General features: G+C 38.8%; 2 protein-coding genes across 3 annotated transcripts in view; one reads left to right on the top strand and one right to left on the bottom strand.

Moving 5' to 3' along the window:
* Positions 1-1,228: 1,228 nt before the first annotated feature.
* g6fl (g6f-like) lies at positions 1,229-13,766 on the bottom strand. The gene is made up of 7 exons (XM_041987452.1): positions 13,625-13,766; positions 12,552-12,884; positions 10,666-10,929; positions 10,308-10,343; positions 9,703-10,038; positions 4,490-4,744; positions 1,229-1,609 (listed from the first exon to the last, which is right to left on the bottom strand). Exons 1-7 carry the CDS (start codon positions 13,695-13,697, stop codon positions 1,395-1,397), a joined length of 1,512 nt encoding a protein of 503 aa, XP_041843386.1. The 5' UTR covers positions 13,698-13,766; the 3' UTR covers positions 1,229-1,394.
* A 3,966-nt stretch (positions 13,767-17,732) lies between these two features.
* Positions 17,733-24,667, top strand: part of si:ch73-22o12.1 (poliovirus receptor) — an 86,371-nt gene continuing 79,436 nt past the window's right edge. Inside the window, exon 1 of one of the 2 annotated variants that reach the window (XM_041986799.1) lies at positions 17,733-18,184. In XM_041986799.1, coding sequence (XP_041842733.1) covers positions 18,097-18,184 — 88 coding nt within the window. In that variant the 5' untranslated portion in view covers positions 17,733-18,096. The remainder of the gene's footprint in view (positions 18,185-24,667) is intronic. The other variant, XM_041986800.1, reaches the window with a different exon arrangement.

Genomic DNA, 24,667 nt, shown 5'->3' with positions numbered 1-24,667 from the left:
TGTTTCACTTACAAAAAGCAATAGCTTAAAAAGAAAAACAACCAAACAGCATTCTCCTCAAACACTAAAGTTCTTCTTCAAGTCCCAACTCTGACATTTTGTTTTTACTTCTGTTTATAAAGGCCTTTTGCTGCAGCTTGGAACTGAGAGGATGTGACAGCTGGATGGGGATGAGATGTGGGTAGGTGATCAGTTCTGACACTGCTCGTATCTGAAAACAGAGCACAAAGACAAACTCGCTTAAAAATCTCCCGTGCCCCAGTCTCTTTTATTTTCCTTTAAACACAAACACAAGCAGCCCACGCAACAACAACTCACAGGCGAAGGAGCGCTGCTTGTCAGCGCATGGCGTGATTTTATGCCACAGTGTCACAGTGATGTTCAGGACAGTGTGATTGGTAAATGTGTGAAAAATGTGAGAGGCAAATGAGTGACAGTGTTCAAGCACACACACACACACACACATACACTCACACAGACACACAGATACAGCCAAACATACAAAAGCACAAACAGGTGATGCAAGATCCATTCCTTACCGCTCCAGTTCCTTATAGACATCATCCTCTCCTCTTGGCTTCAAATCCTGGCATCAACAAGAAAAAAGAAAGGGGGGTAGAGATGGTGTGGGACAGTGAGGAGAAGAGGAAAAGGATAAAGTGAATTATGGAGTCCAGATTTATGCCCCTCTAGTGTGTAATGAGATTGATCTGTTAATACCACTAATGTAAGGGTTACTGCTGATAGGCATTGGGTTTATCCGTGAGAGAGTTCATAGATTAGAGAAGAGGACTGCAAGTATGAAGGAAGACATATCTGCTGACAGCTAGTGAGAGGGCAAGAAAGAGAATGAGACTGTCTATGCACTACTGGATGTGTGTGATACAATTCCTCGCACAGACACATATGCAAAATGCCTGTGTGTGTGCAGGGGATGACACAATAACTCACCATGTAGACTGAACCCTGGGGAGGAGCCTGTTGGGAAGGAATGAGAGTGGAGCAAACAAGTTTAATGAACAACAAGTGATAGAGAGAAGGACAGTTGAAAGAGGTAAAAACAGAAATAAAGACAGGAAGCAAAACATAAAAAAACACTACAGAAAAAAGGCTGGCAAAAGGAAAAAGGCGCTAAATACCAGAGGGAACAAGTGGGAAAGGACAAAAAGGGGAGGGAAATACATCAAAGGACATTTAGCAGTTGAAAATGTCTGAATTCATCACCTGTCTTACATCCTCAGGATTCTCATAGATGTTCTCTGTGTCACCCGAATGAACAGAGAGAGACTGTTCAATACCTGAGTACAGAAAGATAGAGTCTCATGGACAAATGCACACACACTTATCTGCAGAAGGAGGTGGGGGCAGATTCATTACAACAACCCCAGAGGATGTCATGGCCCACATCGCTCAGTGGCTGCCGACTGGGGCCAAAGATGGACGGAACATGGAAAGATGTCAAAAAAGAAATCGCCAGAAGACTCACCGCGATCAGAAATGTGTTTCTGTCTCCATAGCAACACACCGACGGCTGCAGCAACCAGGGGCACAAGGAGTAATAAAGCAGAGAGAGAATGAAGCAGGGAGGGGGTGGTGACATTGACACTCTCTACAAAAGGAAAAAAAAGTGGGAGAGGACAAATGCATGAATGTTTCTAAGAAGAGTCATCATATAAAACCTGTAAAGAGTGTGTAGATGAATGACATGAAGGCTTTCCAGAAACTTGGCTTTTCAGTATGTTCTTCAGTTCAGGTCAAGAGGGACAACTTTTTCTTCACGTGGACCCTTCAAACTGTTTTTAAAGACATGTTGCTGTTACAATGTTCTCAATATATTACACGCATTTGCATCATACTGCCTTCAGTCACAGACAATGGGTGCAATGAAAGATGCTGAGGAAATCCAGGCTTACTCAGGAAGAGCGAATAGCCTGTGGAAACATTTAGTAGGCATTGATCTGGCACATCGTCAGTCTGGACTGTAAAACCTGTCCATCTGAAACTTGGAAGAGAGAAAGAATTCCACAGGCATCACAGAGACCAGATGCCATAATTACAAAAAATCTCAACAAATATCATACATGGGCTGTTTTTTTCTTTTCCAAAACCTAATCATTCCAAAACTTATTTTCACATCATGTATGGTGAAGCCCTGAGACACTCTCTTTTACATTCCCTCAACATCCAATTCCAATAACAAACTGCCTCTCAGCAAACTCAATATGTAAATATCAGTCTCTTAAGCATACCCAGTTAATGCAGCATTGAAAAACAGGTGTGTCAGAAAGCGTAGGAATGATTATCTCAAACATTTTCTAAGCACTCCAGTTGCTCTCTGGTGTACCATTTACATTTTGTGGGAAGAGCACACATGTGTGATCAAACTTGTTGGCATGAAGGATGACATCAGTCTTGCAAAACACAGCCACAAGGCAACATGCGAAGCAGAAGGGGGGGGGGGGGGGGGGGGTTCTGAAACAAGTGTTCTGTTACTGTCTGCTCACTGTTCATGGAGCACAAAGCAAGTTCTGTCAGACATCTTAGGTTTACGCAGGAGACGTACTATATCTTAAACAGGAAATCACCACTGAACAACAAAAACAGACATATTAAATAAAAATCGTGATTACTTAAGAATCTAGTCATTTTTTTTCTGCAAATTTTAAGGTTATTCAATATACAGACACGTGAGAAAAGTCCACTCTCGGATAAACTTTTCACAAATTTAGTTTGAAAAGGGATTGACCCTCAGGTCTCATCTTAACCCTTGTGTCACAGCTTTTAGCAAACTTCAAAGTAATCAATCTTTATGCGCTGCTTTAGGTGTAATTGATTGTTGAGTGTGTGTACAGGCTGCTAATGAAATATTGTGGCGAAAGCTGACCCCAGGATTGCCCTGTACTGTTTTCCAGGCCAGCTTTAATGCATGGATTATGTTAATTGAGTGCAGCGAAGTGAGGCATAAAAATCCACAGTTTCTGAGCACATATCTCCTTTTTGTTTCTTTCTGTTTCTTACCATGATTAGTTCTTCCTCCCCACCTCATTCGTTTAATTTTAAATGAGGTAGTGAGTGATTTAGATCACTGTAGATGTATACATATGTTACTCTAGAGTAGGGTGGCATATAGGAGACAGACCAAAGAACTGCCTGAATGTTTTGCAAAGGATGGGCAAACTCGGGATAGCACATGATTGCAGAAAATTCCTGATATTTGAAGTGTTTTCTGTGCTGCTGAGTACAATGATAGCTTCAATTTTGCATTCTTTGTACTGTGCATCAGTGAAAGAAATTCTCTTATGCAGTGTTGTTTTAACTTCTACGACTCGGGCTCTACTTTGAGATTTACTTGCAGTGGATTAGATATCCCAGAATGATAAATATGATTTATGGTATCAGTTATTTTGCTTCATAAAAACATATTTCTATTTTCTTATAGCAATAACCACAAAGAAAAAAAAACATTATCTCTGGAGACCTAGAAAAAAAATAACAGCAACAACAACAAAACCCTATTTTTTAAACCTTTAACTGTCACTGGTTATTGTTTTATTATTCATTACTAGCCATACATTTTTGTACTTTGTTTTGCACATTTGCAGTATTTGTGCAGTCTGACACTTTGCAACAATATTATGTAGGTCATCCAGCACTCACATTATTTGAACATCCTACTCTGTTCAGTCTAAATTTCTTATGACATACTGGAAATATGCAATACTTGTGATTTGCTACATATACATTTTACCTAATTCAACTTCTCAAATCAGACAATGATCTTTTTTTCCCTTCTCTTATTATTATTTTTGCCATGTTCCTTCCTTCCTGTCCATTATTCTGATAGCTCTACTATCTGAGGGCATCACGATAGCTCATGAGCCACAGTGATGTGTTGAGGTATAGGGAGTGAACTCATCTCTGCAAAGGGATCCATTCAACTGTCACATCCTTCTGCTCTCCCCCGTAGCCACCAATACAATAAGCCTAAATAATTTAGTTTTTGTGAGGAGAGATGTCCTAAGGTTCTGTCCTCTTATATTCACATATTAGCTGGGTGAGGGTGATAAAAGAAAACTATAGACTTAATGTTTTTATATTTTATAAAAGACAAAGCTGCATGTATCAGAAATGTGTGGGATTATTATTAAAAACTGGCATATAAATAGAATGAGCAAAACTGCTAGATATATCAGAAGTTGTGGCCTGTGATCTCTTGAGTGATCTTAAGAAAGTATAACATATGGTATCTGTCAGGGGCTTTCTCCTTTGTACACCACAGGATTTCTGGCAGATGAACTGACCTGAGGTTGGTTTTAATACACCACAGAATGCTTCATAGAGCACATATCCGTGAATTATCTGCGCTCACGGTTCATTATTCCCATCAAAGTGACAGGAAGTCTGCTTGTGCTACTAATGCAATACTCTTGATTTTAAATAGATAAAAGAGGCACAGACAAATCTTTGCAAATCATGCAGCTGCTCCCACCTTTAGAGGGCAGTCTAATAACTTGTTCTGCCCGAATGAGCTGGCCGTTTCCCAGCTCTAGGATGCAGGTATAGTTCCCAGTTACATCCAAAGTAATGGGTAACTGTACGATGGTGCTGATGCTGCCAGGGCCGTTGCTCGTCATCTTCAGTTTGCGGCTCTTATTGCTGTGCTTCCACTCGGCATTTTGAACCTGGGACTGCTCTGAATACAGGCACAGCAACTCCAGCTTTGAGGGATAGCGTTTGGTTTTAACTGTAGACATGAGAGGAGGAAATTTTAGAGGGCGATGCGACAAATGAAGGAAACCAAGAAGAAGGATGAGTTAGTGAAAAAGACAGTCTGAAAGAATGAGAAAGTCAGTTAAAGGGTAGTGTGTGAATATAGAAAAGGGCAAGGACAGATAGAGAGTAATGAGGTAAAAGGAAAGTGATATGAAAAACAAAGAACAATTCAGAGAGGGGTCAAAATAATATATATTCATTAAAGTGATTTGCTGCTAATGCATTGGTTGACTGTGACTGATGCTTAGTGTCTCATCACACTGTAATGAGAATCCATCTGGGTGTAATCAAGCTCCACAGATCCCCACCACACACACATGCAAAAAAGAAAGAAAGAAAAAAAAAAAACTCCACACATTTCAGCCTTGATTAGTGTGATCAGCGTGGGCCACCAACAGCCTTGGTGGGAGGGCAGCAGGTATAATCAAATATAATGATACTTATAATGAGGTGGGGTAAAAATATATGCTTCATATGACTGGTGAATGGGTGGATGTGTGTGTGAGTGTGCCTAATAGATGCAGATGTGTGAAGTGGGGTGACAGTGACAGTGACAGATCGACCGGTCATGTCTGGGCAGCTGTGATAGATGCCAGTGGGACTGTGATTAGTAAAGCCGTCCAGGGCCACCATGACAGGCCTTGGAGTGTGTATGTGTATTGGCCTGTGTGTGTGTGTGTGTGTGTGTGTATGTGTGTGTAAATGTGTGCTTCTTCAAGGGGTGAAAACGCCCAAGGCACACTCATAAAAAATCAACAGGTGTTCAGCTCATTTTTTTTTCTATTTAAATTTATGAATCAAGTAAATGTTCTCTTTCAGGAGAAATATAGTAAATTTATTCATTTAATAATGTGACGTTTTACCGATGCCTGTAGGAAATTTCTTCTTAATTTATTCAGTGCTGTCAGAGTGGTTGGACAATGCATTCAAGCTGGTAAGATTTTAATGTCTTGCTCAAGTACAGTTTAGCAGGGAAAATAATTGCAAAAATACAGCACTTAAAGAGACACGGATGTGCTGATTTAGGACAAAGCTGTGTAAATGAGGCCTCTACACTTACTCCAACACTGCAGTACATGTACTTTAGTTCAACAAAATGGCTTTGCATTTTTGGAAACATGTGGTTTCTACTTTACTCCTGAAAGTTAAATAAGATTATCATGATGTGCAATATGTGCTGAGGAGGCAGTTGGCTTAGCGTATCATATAAATCTCAAATGAACAAAACAGACAGCTTTGCTATAAGCATAAATGTTGAAAGTGTAATTTTAAGCTAAATGTCATGGTTTCGTTATGTTATAGAGGATATCAGCATGGTGCATTGATTTGAATCAGTCACAGTAAGGTTGCCAGGTAACCACCAAAGATCTAGTACAGAGTGAAGTTGGTTTCATCATTTAAAGTGTTAGACTTGTCTGAACATAGCTCTTGTGGCCTGTTTAGTTTTATCAAATTAAGATAGTTTCACAAATAATAAAAACTTATTTGATACAAACTGAGACAACATGTCCCGGAACCCGCAGGCTATTGCCATTCACACTGACAAAAATCCGATCAGAATTTGGAGCATGTTAACATATTTTTGAGGAAGCAAACAAATGGGATGTAATTTGTTGAAAACTGAGCACTACTTTTTCCCCCATAATTACATTTTCTGCTGAGGTTAAGTTAGATAGGGGAATCATTACTCCTGTGAGTTCTATTCTACAGTCATTTAGTAAACATTTTTCTCCAAAGTGACTTACAGTAGTTAGGCAGTAGTGTTTGGGTCTTACCTAAGGACCCAACTGGAAGGTGTTAATATTTGTCCCCAGTGGGATTCAAATGCAGGTCTCCCACACGGGAGACAGATGATCTGCCAACTGAGCTATCCAAAGTAATTACTCCTTGTTCATTTTCGCCATTACTCCTTGTTTTGACCTGGAGCCAGGAGGCAGTTAGCTTAGCTTATCATGAAAACATAAAGCAAAAGAAATGTTTGGTGTGAAAATGTTATATTTGATTTGTTAAACAAATACCAAGTTATAAATCTTAAAAACTGTCATTTTAAGGACAATTTTAATGCTTTAGCAACGAGTTAGAGATCACTGTATGATGCATCGAGGTACTACATCACAATGAAAAACCAGAGAATGTTTTTCTTTCTGTAAAAAAAGCCATGCGATTGAGGTTTGTTGAACTCTGGTAGATGAATACTTTTGGGTAAACCTGTTGAAAAAGTTTAAACTTTAATAAAGTAGGTGAGGAGCTGATTGACTTTTTAAAAATTGCTGAATGTCTTGCAACATTAGTACTTTCAGAATTTGAAACGTAACCTAGTGCTTCATCAAGTTTAAAATGTTTATCCAATTAAATCACTTGAAAAAGCTTTTATGTGTGATATTACAACATATACTGTACCTCAGGTTTAGGCATTATTGTCACGTCTACAGTGTGTTCATATAGTGTAGTATATACTTTCATTATTTGAGCATAAACATTCAATATAATTGTAGTTATGGTCATCATCATTATTGTTACTAATATCTTTATTATTATTCTTGTTTATCATCATCATTACTATATCACTTTTGTTACCTTTTTTTTTTAGTATAATCATCATCATACTCCTTAGAAATGTTAACATAGGTTACATGGGTAACAACATTTGTAGTGCCCTGTTGCAGACACAACAACTGGAAGTAGTGAATGGGTTTAAACTGGGGGGCTGCATGAGGAGGACCAGCAGGTGGTGAGGGAGGTTAGCTTGTAAGAAAAGCAATAAAAAAAGAAAACAAACCTCCAGCTGAATGACTGTGAGACTACAGATAAACAGGGTCTCTCCCTCTGGGTCTTTTAGTGGGGTCAGTGTACAGTGGGCTGGCTCTCTCCTGTCCAGGTCTGACAGTGGCCCAGTATTAGCACTATGATTCGCAAGAAAACATTGCTAAACACATTGGTGTGCCAATTGCGTTTATATTAGAACTTCTTTAAAAATTATCCATTGCTTTGTTGCAAAAATCCTGGTCCTAGTTTTTGTTGAGTTCAGTAAGACTGTTAAATTATACTCCTGTGATTCAGAGGCTTTTAGCTTCTTCAAGATTTAAGTCTGATTTAATTAAAATAACTGTGAATTCCTTACACTGTAGCTTTAATTTCTTATTTAATTTCTTTTGAAAGTTTGTTTTAATGTACTTTTCATTGCTTCCTGCACCCTGTTTTAATGCTTTTAATGTTTAATGTGAAGCACTTTATTTGTCTTGTACATGAAATTAGCTATACAAACAAACTTGCCTTGCCGTTATCGCAGAGGAATCCACATTGTCTGAGTGAGGAAGCATTTTCCTCTGTCTCAGGGGAAAAATGATTCCTGTTCCATAAAAAGAGCAGATGCTAAAAAAGTGTTTTCTAAATAAAATGTTATTTGCAATAAATGTTTTTAATGAATTTATCCCTTTATTTTAATCTTTCTTACTCCCTGTTAGCCTTAGATATACCCACTTGGTTAGGTTTAATAAAGATCATGGCCTGGGTGTTCTTGGCTGACAAATGTTTCTATCATACAGCTTTATATTATATTATATTATATTATATTATATTATATTATATTATATTATATTATATTATATTATACTATATTATATTATATTATATTATATGTTTATAATATACATTCTCCCTTTTAGATAGCTGATCCACTCTAGCACTGAACATTCTGTTTCATAGAGTCCCATTGTAAACTCATAGATTCATCGAATCAGACATCAAATGGGGGTAAATGTTATCTGGATTGTTCAATTTTATCATTGAAGATAAATAAAATCTAAGTGTTAGTTTAGGCCAGTACCTTGTGAATAGTTTCAAGTTTAAATGATGACTAACAGAATAAATGTCAAACTTGTGTGAAGACAGTTCATTGCAAAAACGATTTTTATATATATATATATATATATATTTACCGTCCACATTTCCCCCCTGAGGTTAATAGAGTATTTTTTCATTTCATTGATTTAGTTGTTTTAATCCACATAAAAAAGAGTTTACAATAAACACCTGTCTTATGAATGAGCTGGATAATTTGGGGTTAAGATATTTTTAATAGCTGAAAATTAGTGGAAGCAGTTTGGCATATTTTTGGATTGTTAATCAAGTTATTAAGGAAGCACTGAGAGAGAAACTTGTTAGGAACACAGTATGTTGTATGTAATCTCTATTTTTGTATCATGAAACTCCGCTGAATTTAACAATTATCTAGGTTTTTATTTGATTGTTTTTGCTGTGGTCATGCAGTGTTACTCATCAGGTGCTCTGGTGCCTTCATTTGTCCCTTAATTTGAATCTTCTTTCTTACTCTCTGTTTGGTTGGGCTAAGATATATCCACTTGGTTAGGTTTAATAAAGATCATGGTCTTGGTGCTCTTAGCTGACAAATTATATATACTATATAATTATATTATACAACTTTATGTATGAATTTGAAGACTGTGTGAGAATGAAGACTGAATTCACCACAACTTAATAGTACATTAGTGCAACTAAGATTTGTCAAGTGGTAAACAGCTTGAAAATGGAAATGCATGAGTATGTAATAAGTCATGGCCTTTACAGGGTCTCAGAGCAACTGAACACCAGCAGCATAATTTATGCTAAAAAGGCCAAATTCAGGATATCTTTCAGAAGAATGTCACCTACTTCCTTCAGCAGAACTAAAAGAGTACAACTGATTTGTCAAGGACAGAAAAGGTATATATATATTTTCTATAGTCATTTTAAATCTATTGGTTTAATGTTTTTACAGGATTCTTATATCATGGTATCCTCTAATATACAATGTAAGACTAATATGTAAGTTTATAATAAAAAAGCAGCACAACTTGTATTATTAAATTTATCATTCTTCTTTAACTCCTTTTAATCTACCTACTTCTGCATCCCGATCTTAATCTCTACCTTTCAGAACGCTGAGTGTTGTCCTCTGGCTGAAGATGTTGTCATTGAGAGACACTTCACAGATGTAAAGGCCACCATCTTTCAACTCAGGGGTGAGCAGAAAGGAGAAGCTCCCAGCTTCTGCATTGTAGGGTTCACCAGCCAGCTGGAGTCTCTTGCTTTGTTCAGTCTGTAAGGTGGAACCCCTCCAGTGGTCGTACTGGTACACTAACTTCATATTACTATGCCTCTTGGCATCTGGGTGAAGCCAGTATAGTAGGACATAGTCCCCTTGGATACTGGGACAGGTCAGGTGGAAGGATGTCTGAGCCTCAATGGCAGTTGAGATTGTTTGGCCTGCAGGAAAGATTGAAAGAAAACATATATGAAGACATTTCACACTGACAGGAAATTTAATGCAAAAAGAAGGGCAACGAAGAGTGAAGTTAAGTAGTAGAAAGTAAACAGAATAGCAGGAAAGTAATGAAATGGAGAGTGGAGAAAATTTCCTGCAACAATGGGGATTAAGTTTTTATACGCTGAGAGTCACTTTTTACCTCCTGCTCTGCCTGATTATCAAGCTGCTGACATAGGACTTTCAGACCGCTTATGTTAGAGTTACTTACCATGTGTAATATTGGTGAATGAGGCCACTTTGTCAGCTGTTGAGAGAAGGGAAGCAAGAAAAGAATGGGGAGGGCGAAAAGCAAAAAAATGAATAATACATAAATGTAGCAACTATAATGTTCACAGGAGGGCAAGCTGAATTTTAGTGCAGATCTACAACATGCCTTTGAATCTGAAAACTGGTTTATAAAAGTCAATACTTTGAAGAACTGCAGTTATAGGACTCCTGAATAAATCATGGTGCTGCTGAGGTTTCTGGCTTTGATGCCCATTCACATCATCAATGAAAGCAACAAAAATCTGTTATTTTTCTTTAGTATTTCTGCATACAGCATCTCATCCTCCAGTCAGTCTCACCGTCAACAGTCACTTCCACGTTAGCAGTCAACACACTGGAGCTGTTGCCCCAGGGGTAAACTGTACAGACATAAGTCCCGGAGTCACTGTTCTGGACCTGCGGCAGCTTAGCAACTGTACCCGTGTTTGGCATTTTTTTGCTCTTCATAGGAATGCCACCAGGTGCTGTCCAGGTGATTTTGGTGATGGCAATGCCAGGAGTGACTTTAGCAATGAGCCTCAGGGTGCTGTGCTGAGGGATAGGTGAAGCAGGGTAGGAAGTGACTGGAAATAAGAAAGGACATCATAAGTATAGAAGCAGAACATCCGTCTTAAAGCCAAAACCCTGTATGCAAATTTTTAATTAAGTAAAAGTACTCATTCATCATCAAAAAATAGTTAAAGATTGTCAGATAAAATAAAGCATTTCATTGTTGCATTTTTTTCTTTAGCTGCACTTAGAGAATTGTGTGTAAAATATTAATCTGCCAAGGACATGCAGTAGATATAAGAAAAAGTAGATCTAATATTTTTCCACTGATATGTTTTGAGTAAAATTATGAATGAAGATGGCATATAGCACAAATGAAAAAGGTTTTAGGCTCACCGAAAACAAAAATAATAATAAAAAAAAAAAAAATCAGCATGACTATAAATATCCCTTTAGAGTGATGCAGCTGTAGCTCTAAATATCTATCAAGTCATAGTAAAATATGTAAATATTATTCTGGAAAGGCCAACTCTGATATAGTAAAGCAAAATAAAATTAGAGAGGTTTTAGTAAAGACAGCTCAGACCGTGCCACCAAAGGGACTTCATTGTTCTCAATTTCCCCAATTGGGGATCTCAGGTTTTAAAAGGTAAATTAATATTAAAATTGAAAGTACTAAAGCAAAACTAAAACAGATTTTAGTGCGAAAAGTGTGGCAGGCAAAAGCATTAGCATACTGTCACAGCGAAGCTCATTTAAACTGGATGCATGAATGAGATATATTTATCTTTCAAGCCCCTGATTCAAGAACATAAGCACCCAAAAAGGAAATATTTCCATAAATGTGGAGTACAGGCACCTGAAAACTGCACTCATATTTAAGATTCAAAACATCAGGAAAAATAAATTAAGCTTGTTTGAGGCAAAGACCATTTCATAAATAGATTGTCATTAGCAAGCAACCATCTATCTGTATAGTGTACAAACACATCACTTTAATAATAAATCTGCTGCTCTTAAATTCTGTGTTGCTTCACCTGGTTGTTGGCATTTGATTGTACAAAATGACACATTTACAAACACTACAAGATTCTCCCAGTGGGAGATTTCTTTGATCTCACTGAAAAATGTGATTTTAAGTGTGTGTAACTCCACAGTTATGTGCAGTAAATACATGTCAGATTCAGATCATCTTTCAAAGATGAATATTTTTAGATATCTTCAAAGGTAACTGCATGGCAGCTTTAACTAGATAAATATTCTTATAGATTTACTTGGATGCTTCATATGTCAGATAATCTCTGCTGTATAAAGTAAAGTTACTAGTACTTGTGGTTGGCTTAAGAATCTCATAGTAATATAAGTTGTTTTTTGCCTCCACCAAGTCGGAGCTCATGTATTCGGCGGTTTGACTGTCTGTCTGTTACGAACATAACTCAAAAAGTTATGGAAGAATTTTGATTAAATTTTAAAGAAATTTCAGAAATAGAAAAAGGAACAAGCAATTAGATTTTGGATGTGATCCAGATCACCGTCTGGATCCAGGAATTTTTTAAGGATTCTTTATTATAGGGATTTAGGGAGAATTTTGCCACTAGGGCTTCAAACTCAGAAATACTCAGTCATTGGCAAAACAAAAAAATTGCAATGACTTGCGCTCTCTGAATGCTTCTAGTTGTTTTTCTGTTCCTTTTACCTGTAAGGATCGCCAAGAGAACAATCCTCTCCTTTAGTTTCTTCTCTTGATGCTTTATTAAACACGAGTAGTGACCACTGTCCTCCATTTTGGGTATAAAGTATAGTGAGAAAACCCCAGTATCTTGAAAGTTACTGTCAGTCAGTCGCATGGATGCCTTTGAAGCACCGCCTGAGAACTTGTTCTTTTCACTGGCGGAGAGAACCAGTTTCCAGTCATCCGCACCAAATGACTTCACCATCCAGTTAATGGATATGTCACCTCTCACTGTTGTATCAGTACAGCCCAGGATGGTGGGGGTGTTCTCTCTAACCACCACAACATCATCCCAGTCTGTGGAAGAGAGGAGGAAATTTTTGTCAATACGAAAGCTGATTTCTTGATGTCATCCCTGAATAAAGTCTGAAATTTTAGTCTCTGATTTTCATCCTGTCCATGGAGGACTAGTTCACATTCTTAAAATTTCTCTTAGAATAATCCTCAGATGCTCTTTAGTGGGTTATGAAGCTTCTACATTAAATGCAATCATAACTAATGGCTAACTTACAAAATTGCCGTCATTTTGTGTATACAATTCCTCCTTTTTCCTTCCTCAGATAAAAGCCCTTGCAGGACTGCCTTCCATACTGCATATACTAACATTAAAAGCTGTTTCACTTAAAAGACAGCAACTTTTGGCAATAACCCCCTGACTTATTTAAGACAGTCATCTTTAAACCATCATATTCCATTCAAATAAAACTGAATTTTATCCACAAGTAAAAAACACTGTGGAGTTTGTTGTTCTCTGTACTTTTAATAACTCATTTATTTTGGGAATGAAAGTGCTGTTTCAAGATTGACTGTCAAAATCTGAAGGAATAAATTGAATAAATTGTACATTATAACACAAGAATGTGCCCTTTAGCTTCTCTTTAACTTGACGTTAAAGAGAAGATAAATATTATTAAATTAATTCACTTGAATACAGAATTCTCCTTATACAAGACTCATCATAATTATTATTATTTTTTTTTTTTTTACTATAAGCAAAAGTTGTAAGCCTTGGAAAAAATGTTTGAGGAGAAACATACCTGTGGTGCCAGTGTAAGAGGAACATACCACCGATAAAGAAACAAAAAGAAAAGTGAGAAGAGATGACTCCATCACACATTTAAAGGAACGAAAAAACAAAACAAAACCTCACAGCTGCAGCTGTTTCTCCAAAAACTGGGACCTTTCTAAGTGTCCGACAGAACACCAAGATCCTAATGTATCACTGGAGTTCCTGACTGACATGTTAACAAGCCTGAAGCACAACTTTTTTTACACAACAGGATGTGGAGCAGCTAACATTGGTATAATCAACAGGAAAACACTTGTCACTATACAGATATGTGTGTGTGTGTGTATACGACTGATAAACTGTAATTCAAGTCAGAAGTTTACATACGTAAATTATGGACACGGGAATGGAAAGACAGCATTACATCTTTAATGTACAAAGAATAAAAATGAAGAATTTAGTGCACAATGTTTAATTTAGTTAATTGGCATGCTTAACTTCTGATGTCTTTTTTACAAGTTTCACCCTCAACCAGATTTTTGATAATGTTGGACATTTGACCACTTTTCTTAGCTGAAAGGGGTTGAGGTGAGGTTAAGGAAGGCCATTCAAAAAGCTTCTTCTACTTTATTTGTTCCTCATTTTGCTTTAAAGTGAGTCTAAGGTCGGTGCCCTGTTAAAACACTAAAATGTGCCTAAGTTTCCCATGACACAAAACAGCAGCAGTGCCTTAACACTACATGCGTCACAGTTTACAGTGTTCTTGTGAGTGAACACCTCACCTTCATGTCTCTAAAAATATCGCTAGTCACTGTGGCCAAGCAACTTAGTGTTTCTCTAAAAAAAATCCTTTATAATTTCTTTTTTTTTTCCATGTGATCATTCGCAAGCTTTCATTAAATTTAGAATTTGAGTTTCTTTTTTGAACTGTCTGCTCACAGTAAAATATAACTCAACTGACTAATGCTTTAGCAGCTTCCAATTCACTACAGGCATGCATGCTAGTACTTAAATGGTTGCTGACTATCCAAATGTTTTTTTTCCTAGTTGAGGGCAGTTTTCTCCTAAAAGTTATTTTGCTTATAGCTGTTTTGACAAATCAGGTCCTTAAAGAAATACAGTAATGAGATACAAATAAAAGCCTAACTTAAAAGATTATATCTATAGATAATAGTGTAATGTAGATGGCAGTGCAGTGGGAAACTTTATACAGATGATTGTGAACTACTGGCAGTAACAAGTTTACAATATTTTATTACTGTGATCCAGAGACTTTTCCCTTGTATTGTGTGTTGGCCAATCCAACAAATGCTGTCCAACAAACCCTTTTGTTTGTGCACAGAGAAGCTACAAGCTGCCTTCAGTCATGGTCTCTAAAGTAAAGTGCATTTGGCAAGCTGGAAAACATTTTGCAACTTTCAGTTCCACTGAATCATTAATCTAAGTGGTTGTATGCAAAAGTTTACCCTGTATGTGAAATGTGACCAAGTGCTGATTTCAGAACAAAATAGATGAAAACATGTGCAACAAATTCTCGTTCCCTTTTTATATTAAGACATATTTTGCCCTATTGTTTTTGCCTCAGAACAGTAATTCAGGGACATCACTGAGAGCCATGACATTCACATTTATAGTGAGTGTAAACTTCCACATGTAGCCGTGAAAAGAACGATATTAGCATGTTTTCCTACACTTTTGAGCTGAACTTTAAAGCTGAGTAATTCATGACCTAAAAGAACTTCTGACCCTAACATCCAGTTTGACAAAAGCAATGATCCATGTTCTCATGTGTGTATCGCAACGTGTGAAATAGAGAAAATGATACGTGTAACAGAAAGTAAGGGATCAAGACTTGAAAAAGAAGAGAAATAAAGAGTTTTCCTTGGTGTGGGTGCACGGCAACCCCAAGGCTACATGTCTTTACATCCCATAAATGTCTTTAATTAAGCTAAAGGTATTATCAGCTCCTCTGAGCACCATTACAGATTTTTCCATAATTAGCATTGGGTGATTGGGGGTGGTAAGGAGAGATAGAGAGGGAGAGAATGTAGATAGGTATTGTGGGTGTCTAATGACAGGGAAAGAGGAAAAAAAGAAGGCAGGAAAATGGGAAAATGTGGAAGGAGAGGTGCTTAGGCAGAATGAGAAAACCGGGGAGAAGAGAAGTGTGAGAGGTTGTTGCAAGAGAAGAGACACAGTGTGACTTCAAAGAAGCCTGTGGCTGCTGACACAGAGTGCGGTGCTGATCTTCTGGCCCCTCCCCTATGGGTAAATAATCACCATAAGCCTTGGCTCCGTCTAATGAATCCACTGCCAATGAGCTAATATCTGTTAACTATGCGCTTCATTATCACTGCAACAGACCCCCGGAGAGCATGAGGATGGATAACCAGCAGGAAGGAGTGAAGGACGAGTGGATGAGGGAAATTGAAAGACACAGAAGGAGGGAAAGAAAGAGGAAGAAGAGGAAGTGTAAATGAATTGAAGGTGTAAAGGGATGCAAGATAAGGCTGAGAATAAGTAAATTGGATAGTAGCAAGAAAGTAGAAAGTATTAAGGTCGATTTGGTATAAAAAATGGATGAGAATGGGAAGAAAAAGGATTCAAGCCTTTCATTTGGTGGCCACTTTCTTTAAAATGCCTTATCCTACTGTGAATACATATGATGGAGTGGTAGCACTGGTAAAACTGGGTGGTCCCTGCACACTTTCTGTGAATATGTTAGACCTTGGGCATTCAGTTCAAGTGTCAGGATGCTGCAGCAATTTATTCTCATAGAAGATGTATTTTGCCAATTAAAACACAGAGCTGTTTGATTTGAATGAATCTCTGGGTTTGCAGCAGTTAAAGAGTGGACAATACACAAAACTTTATGCCTCTCTGTCAAGGAAAAAAGTCCAGAATAATGATATTAATAATATTTTCCAACTGTTGATGTGCTTTTTTTTGTGTGTACTGAACATTTGCTGACCTCTGATTATTATCAGAATATTCAGAATGGGCACCTCAGAGATAGATTTAGGAAATAAGAGGCAAATACTAGATTAGTAGATCGGAAGTGAGAAAAGGAACAGAACACAAGGAATCAGACTGCCTGGTTTAGACTGGGGGACTTATGGAGATGTAATTACATTGGGCGTAAAACACTTGGGTATAGGGGATTAGACCTAAACCAGATAATGCCTTTGCTATGCTAGTATGCATCCTACTTTAGAAGAAAATAGGGCAAAATGAATAGAAAGTTATTCTGCAGAAAAAAAATCTCATTAGCATTAGTTTGCTAGAGTCTACAAATAGATGGATGAGAGAGAAGCTTTTTCTTTATATCTGATTTTGCTGACTGCCTCTGGATCTGTATTTTGAGATTCGTTAATTAATATTTATTGATTTTGGCATCTACTATATTGGAAATTACGGTAACAAACCTCGCGCCTGTGTGAAGAAACAAACAGCAGGGGGCGCAAGAATCATCTGAGTCCACGTACATCCACATCAGAGGCAGATGTATTTGCACAGAATCCAATTTATTCCTTTTTTCAAATGGCGAATGACTGACTTTTTCTGGTTATATTTACTAAACTGCCTTTTGTATATGTTGTATTGACTGAACATCAATTAAGATGGCCATGAAGCAATCTGATATGAATGACTTCAGTGTTGAAATTGTCTGCAGGTGCACAATGAAAAATAGGCTACATCTATGGCTTTGTATAATTTGGGTTTCCCATGAATGATAGCTAATAAATAAAGTGAGTTTATTGCTCTGCACGAACAGTCTAAGAGAAGGGGATTCTCTTCTGTTGAGTTCTTTGTCGAGTTCATTCTAATATCTTATTGTAAAGCCCCACGAGGCCCATTTAAATCATATTTGGTTGCATAAATAAATGCATTTTGGCTTGACTTAAGACCTGCTGCGCAGTTTACGTGTAATCCAGGTGCGAGTCATCATCCAAGTATTAAAAAAAATAATAATAAAAGATGACGCTTGTAGCGATTTCAACAAGTTGTACTGCGAGCGCGCCACCTTCTCTCTATACTGTTCCCTCCGTCGTTGGTCCTAATTGGTTTTTGGGACGCAGGACTGTGACGCTCATATGACATCACTCAGCAGACACACTGCCGGACAGCCGCTCGCGCTCACGTTCGCAGAAACTAGTTGGAGCAGAGAGTCGGCGGCAGCACTTCATTACATCCTTATCACCAGCTGGGAGAATACTCACCTGTGCGCTGCCAGGACGAATTCACTCGGATTTTTTGTTTTTTTAAAATTCGTTTAACTACTGTCCGCCTAAAAAGACGCATTGAGATACTCTTTTAACAATTTCAGTTGGACCCCCCGTCGTCTGTCCAGTAGCCAAACAAGTTTTTCTTTTTCTTTTTTTCTGTTGCCTTGAATAAGTGACACTTTACAACGACACCGCATCTTATCCGAAGGTGTTGCTTATTCTATTTCACATTTAATTTGGAGAGACTGCGTGCCTGGCTTCAGAGAGGATCATAATGGCGAGACATGACGCCCGAAATTGGCCTGACTGCACTAAAATGATCGGACTGCTCTACTTTGTTTCGTCGATACTTATCCAACACGGTAAGAATTTCTCACTTATATAAACTAAAACATGTCTTGCTCTTTTCCAGCACAAAACTGTCTAGAATTTAGATTTCATCTTGTATAATGAACTAGGATACTAATTTAAATCTGACTATCACCTGTCAGGGAGGTTTCAGGCGAAAAAAACAGGTGATTCCCAAGCTCACTGTACCGGTGCTGCTTTTCGGCTTTAATTCTTAAAAAAGAAAAAGCCCATTAAAAGTTTTCATTACACATTCGTAAGGTAAGGTAAGGTAATTTAAGGTAAGGTGAGTAGGTAAAACTACATCATTTTCCTTATTCTTACTGAGTTTTCGGTCATCGCTCTTTGACCCGAGTTTCGGTGGTGACTCAACGCCATCTTTAGTTTCCCTAAGGTGTGGCTCTGTGGAGCAGGTTTGTTGGTGAGATGCCCTTGATAGTTGTTAGGTGAGTCTCTCTGTAGCACCTGCTCTCTTCCCTGAAGCCCCTCTTCTCCTTCTCCTTTTCTTCCCTCTTTCAGCGCATCACCATTTATTAGTTACAGCCAAGTTATGGAAAAAAAGGACTGGAGACAGCTGAATGTACACACAGGGGATAACAACTGAAACTTTTAAATAGTCTCTATACCCACAGCAAGTCGTTTAATTCCGTTTAATGATTGTTTCTGGCTTTATTTAGCCAGCTGTGCGCAATATGAGGGCCCCCACAGTATACAGTGGGGGCCGTTATGAATAAGTGACTATTACTTTAAAGTGACAGGCCACTTCTGTTTCTTGGCTGCGACATAAATTATTCAGGCGTTTTCTATCCAACTTCAGCTCAGGTAGCAGATACTGTGGCCACAGCCCCCACCCAAAAGAGAAAGAAAAAGTATTTCTGGCATTAACTCATTAACATATTTGTGTGTGGCATGAAACCAGTTCATCAATTCTCTGCTTTGCCTCCCCAGGCCAGCTATTTGTTTTGTGCTGTAATTGGGGCGAGAATGTAGGACTAGATCTAAGGCCTGGCTCATCGACTGTTCAGTGTTTTTTTTTCCCCCCCTCTTCGGTATTGTGGCTGATTATGGTGTTGTTTTTAATCTGGACTTCAATACGCAATCACAGTTTTGAGTTTTTCATGCTGCGGCCCTGTTTCGTCCAATTTCATTTAACAGTACATGAAGTGCTCTTAGTGGCAGGAGGGAAGTAAAGGGGTGGGGGACACAAAACAAAAGGCTTTACATATTTATAAGAGAGTGCAAGGCTCAGCCAGGACAAGCCCACACAATGGTTTCATGTTCCTCTTTAAAACTAATTTATTTTTAGAAGTGAATTAGAAGTTCTGTTTTTGGGTAAATAATAAAACTACGAAGCTTGCATTGCAACAGTTGTAATAAAGTTTCCAAATGTCTGCCCTGCATTTCTTCCCTCTCCTCAGCCTTTTACAGTAACCACTTGCCTCTAACTTCCATCCTGAGAGGAAGAGAAATGATTGTCAATTCTCAGCACAGTGTTTGGTTTAATATGGCTTTTAATGAAAAATCCAATATTGAGTTTGATGGTTTTTAATTAACAATGGCTTCTGTTTTGATATTTATATGAAGTTTATGTATCCCTTAATCAAAGGCAGCTAGTTTAAGCTCTGTAATTACACTATAATACCACCCCAGCCCCTACTCCCAAGGGTTTGAAGAGACCATGGATGTGGGTCAGAAAGGCTTGGTCCATCACCATGGAGATGTTTTTATTGGAAGAAGGGTGGGCTTGCATGAAGGGGAGTTCTGAGAGGTGGTGGGGCTATGACGCTATGAAAGCATTGTCTTAATGGCTGAGTAAGCTACATGTGTGCAGGGGGTGGCTGGCTGGCTGCCTGAGAAACTGGTAGACATGCAGGGTCATGGCAAGAGGAAAGAGTCTGCTTCCTTCTCTGCTCAAATATGAACCAGCTTTTTTTTCTTTCTTTTGTTAAACCTAAAAGCCAGAAGCAAAGCTCCTTCATATGCAGAGCGGCTGATGACTGTAATCAGTTTTGATGAAACAGGTGGCATTTTCGGCAGCCTGCTGTTTTGCGCAGGGCTGTGTGGCTGAGTTTCTGGATTGGCTGGAAAACTCAACAGGCAGAAACTGATTAAGACAGGCGACACCCCACCTCCCCTCTTTCCCACCCGCCAGTTGAGTTGAAACCTCCCTGTCTCCCGCCAACCCTTGCTCCCTCCCCCACCTTTGCTGTTGAGTACATACAGAGGCCTTGTTCTCATCTTTTTTTTCCCCCCCATCTTTCTTTCTCTGCTGTCCAGTGCTTTTGTCTGAGTGACGGTAGTCGTAGGGTTATTTGAATCACTTCCCTCCCCCTTCTCTTTGGACCCGAGGCTGTCCTTTTTATGACAGGAGCAACATGCAATGCAGGAAAAATAAACAACATGTGACCTCACTCTGGTCTGGCATCACAGCTGTAGGATTTATTGTCATTGCTTAAATTGTTTTACCAGCTAATATTGTAAATTAAAATGTTCGGATATATCCGGGATTTTCAGTCATTTTAACATAGCCTGCCTTCCCACACACATAATGGTGTAATACTCAGCGACTCTAATATAGTGATGTTTCTTTTGGCAATCCTTTGTGTGTAGTAGCTCAGACTATTAGGTATAACTATTTCCCTCCAAATGGTGTGAACAGTGTAGTTCTGCCAAGCCGGGGATCATCTGTCACTGCAGCAGAGAGAGCACCGTACTTTGTCCATTAAGAGGAATGTAATTGATGGATCATGAGAGGAGTTTATTTTTCTTGTCTATAATAGAAAAAGGAAAAAGAAAGTCCTTAGTACCTCATTATTCCCAGTGGAGCAAGAGGTCTTGGTTTGGATTTTTTTTTTGTTAACGGTCGTCTTGGTTTGGTCCTGTCATTATGTAAATGAGCGGTTCTCGCCCCTTTACGCTCACCCTGTAAATGTCAGAAGGATTTTTGAAAAGGTCGGGAGTGTGTGTCTATACGTGTGTAAGAAAGTCTTGTTTCAGTTGAGATACAGACACTAAAGGGGATTTCTTGTAAAAAAAAAAAATGATCCATCAATAACATCTTTCATCCTTTTAATAATCACCATTAAGAGTGTTGATTCAGACATAAAACTGTGCTTGAATTTACGACATAATGGAGGCATGTAAGTAATACAATTGTGTGTGTGTGTTTCTTTATATGTGTACACTGGGTTTTAAATTTACTCATTAATTTTGATAAAAAAAATTGACACATGATTGAATAAAACATTTGGCATTTCACCAAATGAGTGTTGATTTGTGCAGCTTTCCACTATTCAGCAGGTATGGTTTTATAATAAGGGATTTCATTGTGGTGGAAATACTTAGAAGTACCTCATTTAACTACAAGCCAGTGATGGATGGGAAGTTTTTTTCTAAACCTCGGGTGTGGAAAATATATTGGCTCTTTATTTTAAAAGCCTTTTGATATGGAAGCTCTTTTGATTCATTTGATGTTCATCCACAGCCTCCTATGGGATTTCAGATGTATAGATATTTTGATATGTTTTTAGCAAAGTTCCTTTGCTCTGTAGACTTTTCATTACCGTGACCAGAAACACAAAAGATCCATCAAGTTTATTGTTGACTTGGCAGATATCATTAGACTGGATGGATGGATCTGAAGAGATGGGGGTCGATGAGCACGAGTCACTGCATCTTATTTTATTTTAGGCCACATATTGGACTGTAAGTGCACACACACACTCAGCTGCATATAAAGCTAGTGATGAATAAGGACAGTAACTTGAGGAACTGCTTTGAGTCAGCTGATAGGGAAAAGGTGTCGCATTGCAGGATAACAGTGCATGTTTAAGATATCGTTATTTATGACATGGCACTTTTTTTTTCTTAAGTTATTCCTTCAAGTCGCATCTTCTGCAATTTTTAAACAATGAAAGTAGCTTTCCTGCCACAATAAATACAATGTCAGTGGCTCTGTGATGGATCTGTTTCCATATCAGAATGCTCCTCCCTCTTGCCCTCTGACTCCATGTAGATGTGACTTGTGGATTGCGACCTGTGTTGAGGTCACACTGAGAGCCCCATCCTGTGGGATGTTTGTGTTTGGGTCTTAGTGTTGCCAGATATTTGGCGTCATTCCCATCTGATATAGAAGAAAACGTGCAGAAATCCTCCTCTTAGAAGGAATGCCAAATGTTAATAATATGAATGGGGCAGCTGAAGGATTTCCAAACATGCAAGTGTTCAGCTCGTTGCTTTCCTTGGCAGAAGTGTTGGGTTAAACAGCAATCTACATCAAATCTTTGCACTCTCATGCTGATAAAGGTTGAATGCAAGAAACCATTTCGTAATGGCAGAATGTACTCTCACCACCCACGTTTGTAGGTAGTAGAGTTTTAAGACTGCACTATTTGATGGAGCGGCATTCCAGAGCTTATCTTAAAATGCTATTATACATGTGACTTGCTTTATTTTACAGTCACACAGAAATTTCCACACCATTACTCCAGAAACCCGCTGCCAAGTCTACATTTTCCTATCTACATGTTTCTAACTAACCCCAGATGGAATTTAGGGAGATGCAAGTCAAACCCATTCCTTCTCAGCCAATGTGGAGAATGAGTGGTAATTCTAATTGAAGATCCATTGGAAGTCAGCCAAAATATTTAAAATGAAATCCTCATAATTAACTAGACTTGGGAAGATGGGTGTCTCTGACCCAGCTGTGGTAAAAATGGCTGGTGAAGGTAGGGCTGTGAGTGGGGGTTGAGGATGTCGACATCTACAAATTCTTCACTACGGCATTTGGCAGAGGGGCTGAAGGAGGATTTCAAGGAAACTGCAATAGGGAGTAACCCAAGGAGGCCAAGTATTATCAGCTCATTTGTAATTTAGTCGCACATCCCTCCCCTTGTTTTTTCTCTCTCTCTTTCTTTTGAAGCCTTGCACACATTTCCAATTGCCAAAGAACATTCATTGTAGACAATAAGTAACTGCATGGACCAACCTTTCTCTTTTTATTATTGTTACCCGGCCTTTACCCCCTTTCTGTCATCTTTCTTTTCTTTCTTCTGTCTTTGTCGCATTCTTTCATTTCTGAAATCCTCCCTTCGGTACACTCAGCAGATTTCTGTGCGGCTATGCAACAAGGCCCTTGACTGTGTCCTCTTCAGCATGTCCCTGCACACATACACACTTACACAGTGCTGCTCATTAGCAGTCACCTTAATGTATCTAAATGTAGTTTGTGAGGTGGAAGGTGGTTTGCGTTATCGATCTGGTATTGAATGGTGAATGATGCAGTGCCCTTAGGTGATATTGAAATCATTTAGGATTCGCTCTGTTGACATGCTAGTCGAGAGCTCCGCAAAACATTTCTTTCCTTCCTCCTCTGCCAGTGCACCCCCCCCCCCCCCCCCCCCATCCTCTTTGCCCTGCAGTTTGTGAAATGTCGAGCTGGCTTTGCAGCCCCCGAGGCTCTTTTCACACTTTTTGCTCCTTTGCGATACCTGTCGGCACACCTTTGCACACCACAGCAAATACACACAAAGGCAGGCAAGCTGCATCTTCATCACATCTGACTTTGACAAGGTCATGTCCAATTCTGGCTTATCTTAGGTAGTGGGCAGGTAGGCTACAGGAGGAAATTGAATTTGGGGTGACAGGACTTGTCAGGGCTTTGGAGGCCGGATAGAGAGTCGGTGGGTCTCAGAAACCTTATGCACTCCGACTGTTTTCAATTCAGCCAGCTTTTCCTTGTGATCCCAGAACTGTTGATCTTCAGCAGGGTAGAAATACACACTCTAATGTGAATATGTTGTTTTCGTACTCTGCTACAATCTCATAAATTTGAGATAAAGAAACAGATTGCATAGTTGCTGAAATGATGCATAACAGGTTTTATATATTCTGAATCATGCAGGGAGTGTTCCTGTGTTTCACAAGACGAGCTGTGTTGTAACGACCCTACACCTCCATCTTTCCCCTGATATCCTGTCATTTTGTGGGTTTACAATTTAGTTGCAATGCTGATAAACAAGCAGCAGACTCATCATTAGTCCCCAGAGTCTTGAAATGACAGGAGCATTTAAAACCTCCAAAGCATATTAAGGTCAAATGGAGGCAGCAGGTTGATTCAGTTATCAGGGCCTTGTTTTGTCAACATGGTGTGCCAGAGTTTGTTTGGTGTGGCTTCTTAGGGAGAGCAGGTCCTCTGTTGAAGTGATTTGTCTCATCTGCTCAACTGATTGCCTGCTCACTAATGGGCCACTTGTTCCCCTCCACCACTCTCCCCTCTGTCACATTTGTGTCTTTACTTCCACTCCTCCATCTTGATTCTTTCTTTCCCTGTCTTCTTCATCTTTCTCTGTTTATGTGCTATCCTAATGCACAGATTTCCTCCTCTGTAATTTGGGCAGCATAATTGATCCATCTGCTCAGTAAACTGCTGTGTCTCACTGTATTTCTTCTCCTCCCCTCGTCGTGTTTTTGTTCTCCTCCTTTGCTTTGCTTCTTAG

Source organism: Melanotaenia boesemani, chromosome 6 (assembly GCF_017639745.1).
Source record: "Melanotaenia boesemani isolate fMelBoe1 chromosome 6, fMelBoe1.pri, whole genome shotgun sequence".
Lineage (NCBI taxonomy): Eukaryota > Metazoa > Chordata > Actinopteri > Atheriniformes > Melanotaeniidae > Melanotaenia > Melanotaenia boesemani.
The sequence above is the reverse complement of the archived record's forward strand: the minus strand, read 5'-3'. Positions and strand labels throughout refer to the sequence as shown.

Coding starts and splice junctions, on each gene's coding strand:
- g6fl (XM_041987452.1), bottom strand. CDS start 13,697: ATGGAGTCATCTCTTCTCACTTTTCTTTTTGTTTCTTTATCGGTGGTA. Junction 12,885..13,624: donor CTCTTACACTGGCACCACAG/GTATGTTTCTCC, acceptor TCTCTTCCACAG/ACTGGGATGATGTTGTGGTG. Junction 1,610..4,489: donor TATTAGACTGCCCTCTAAAG/GTGGGAGCAGCT, acceptor TTCCTTTTGTAG/AGAGTGTCAATGTCACCACC.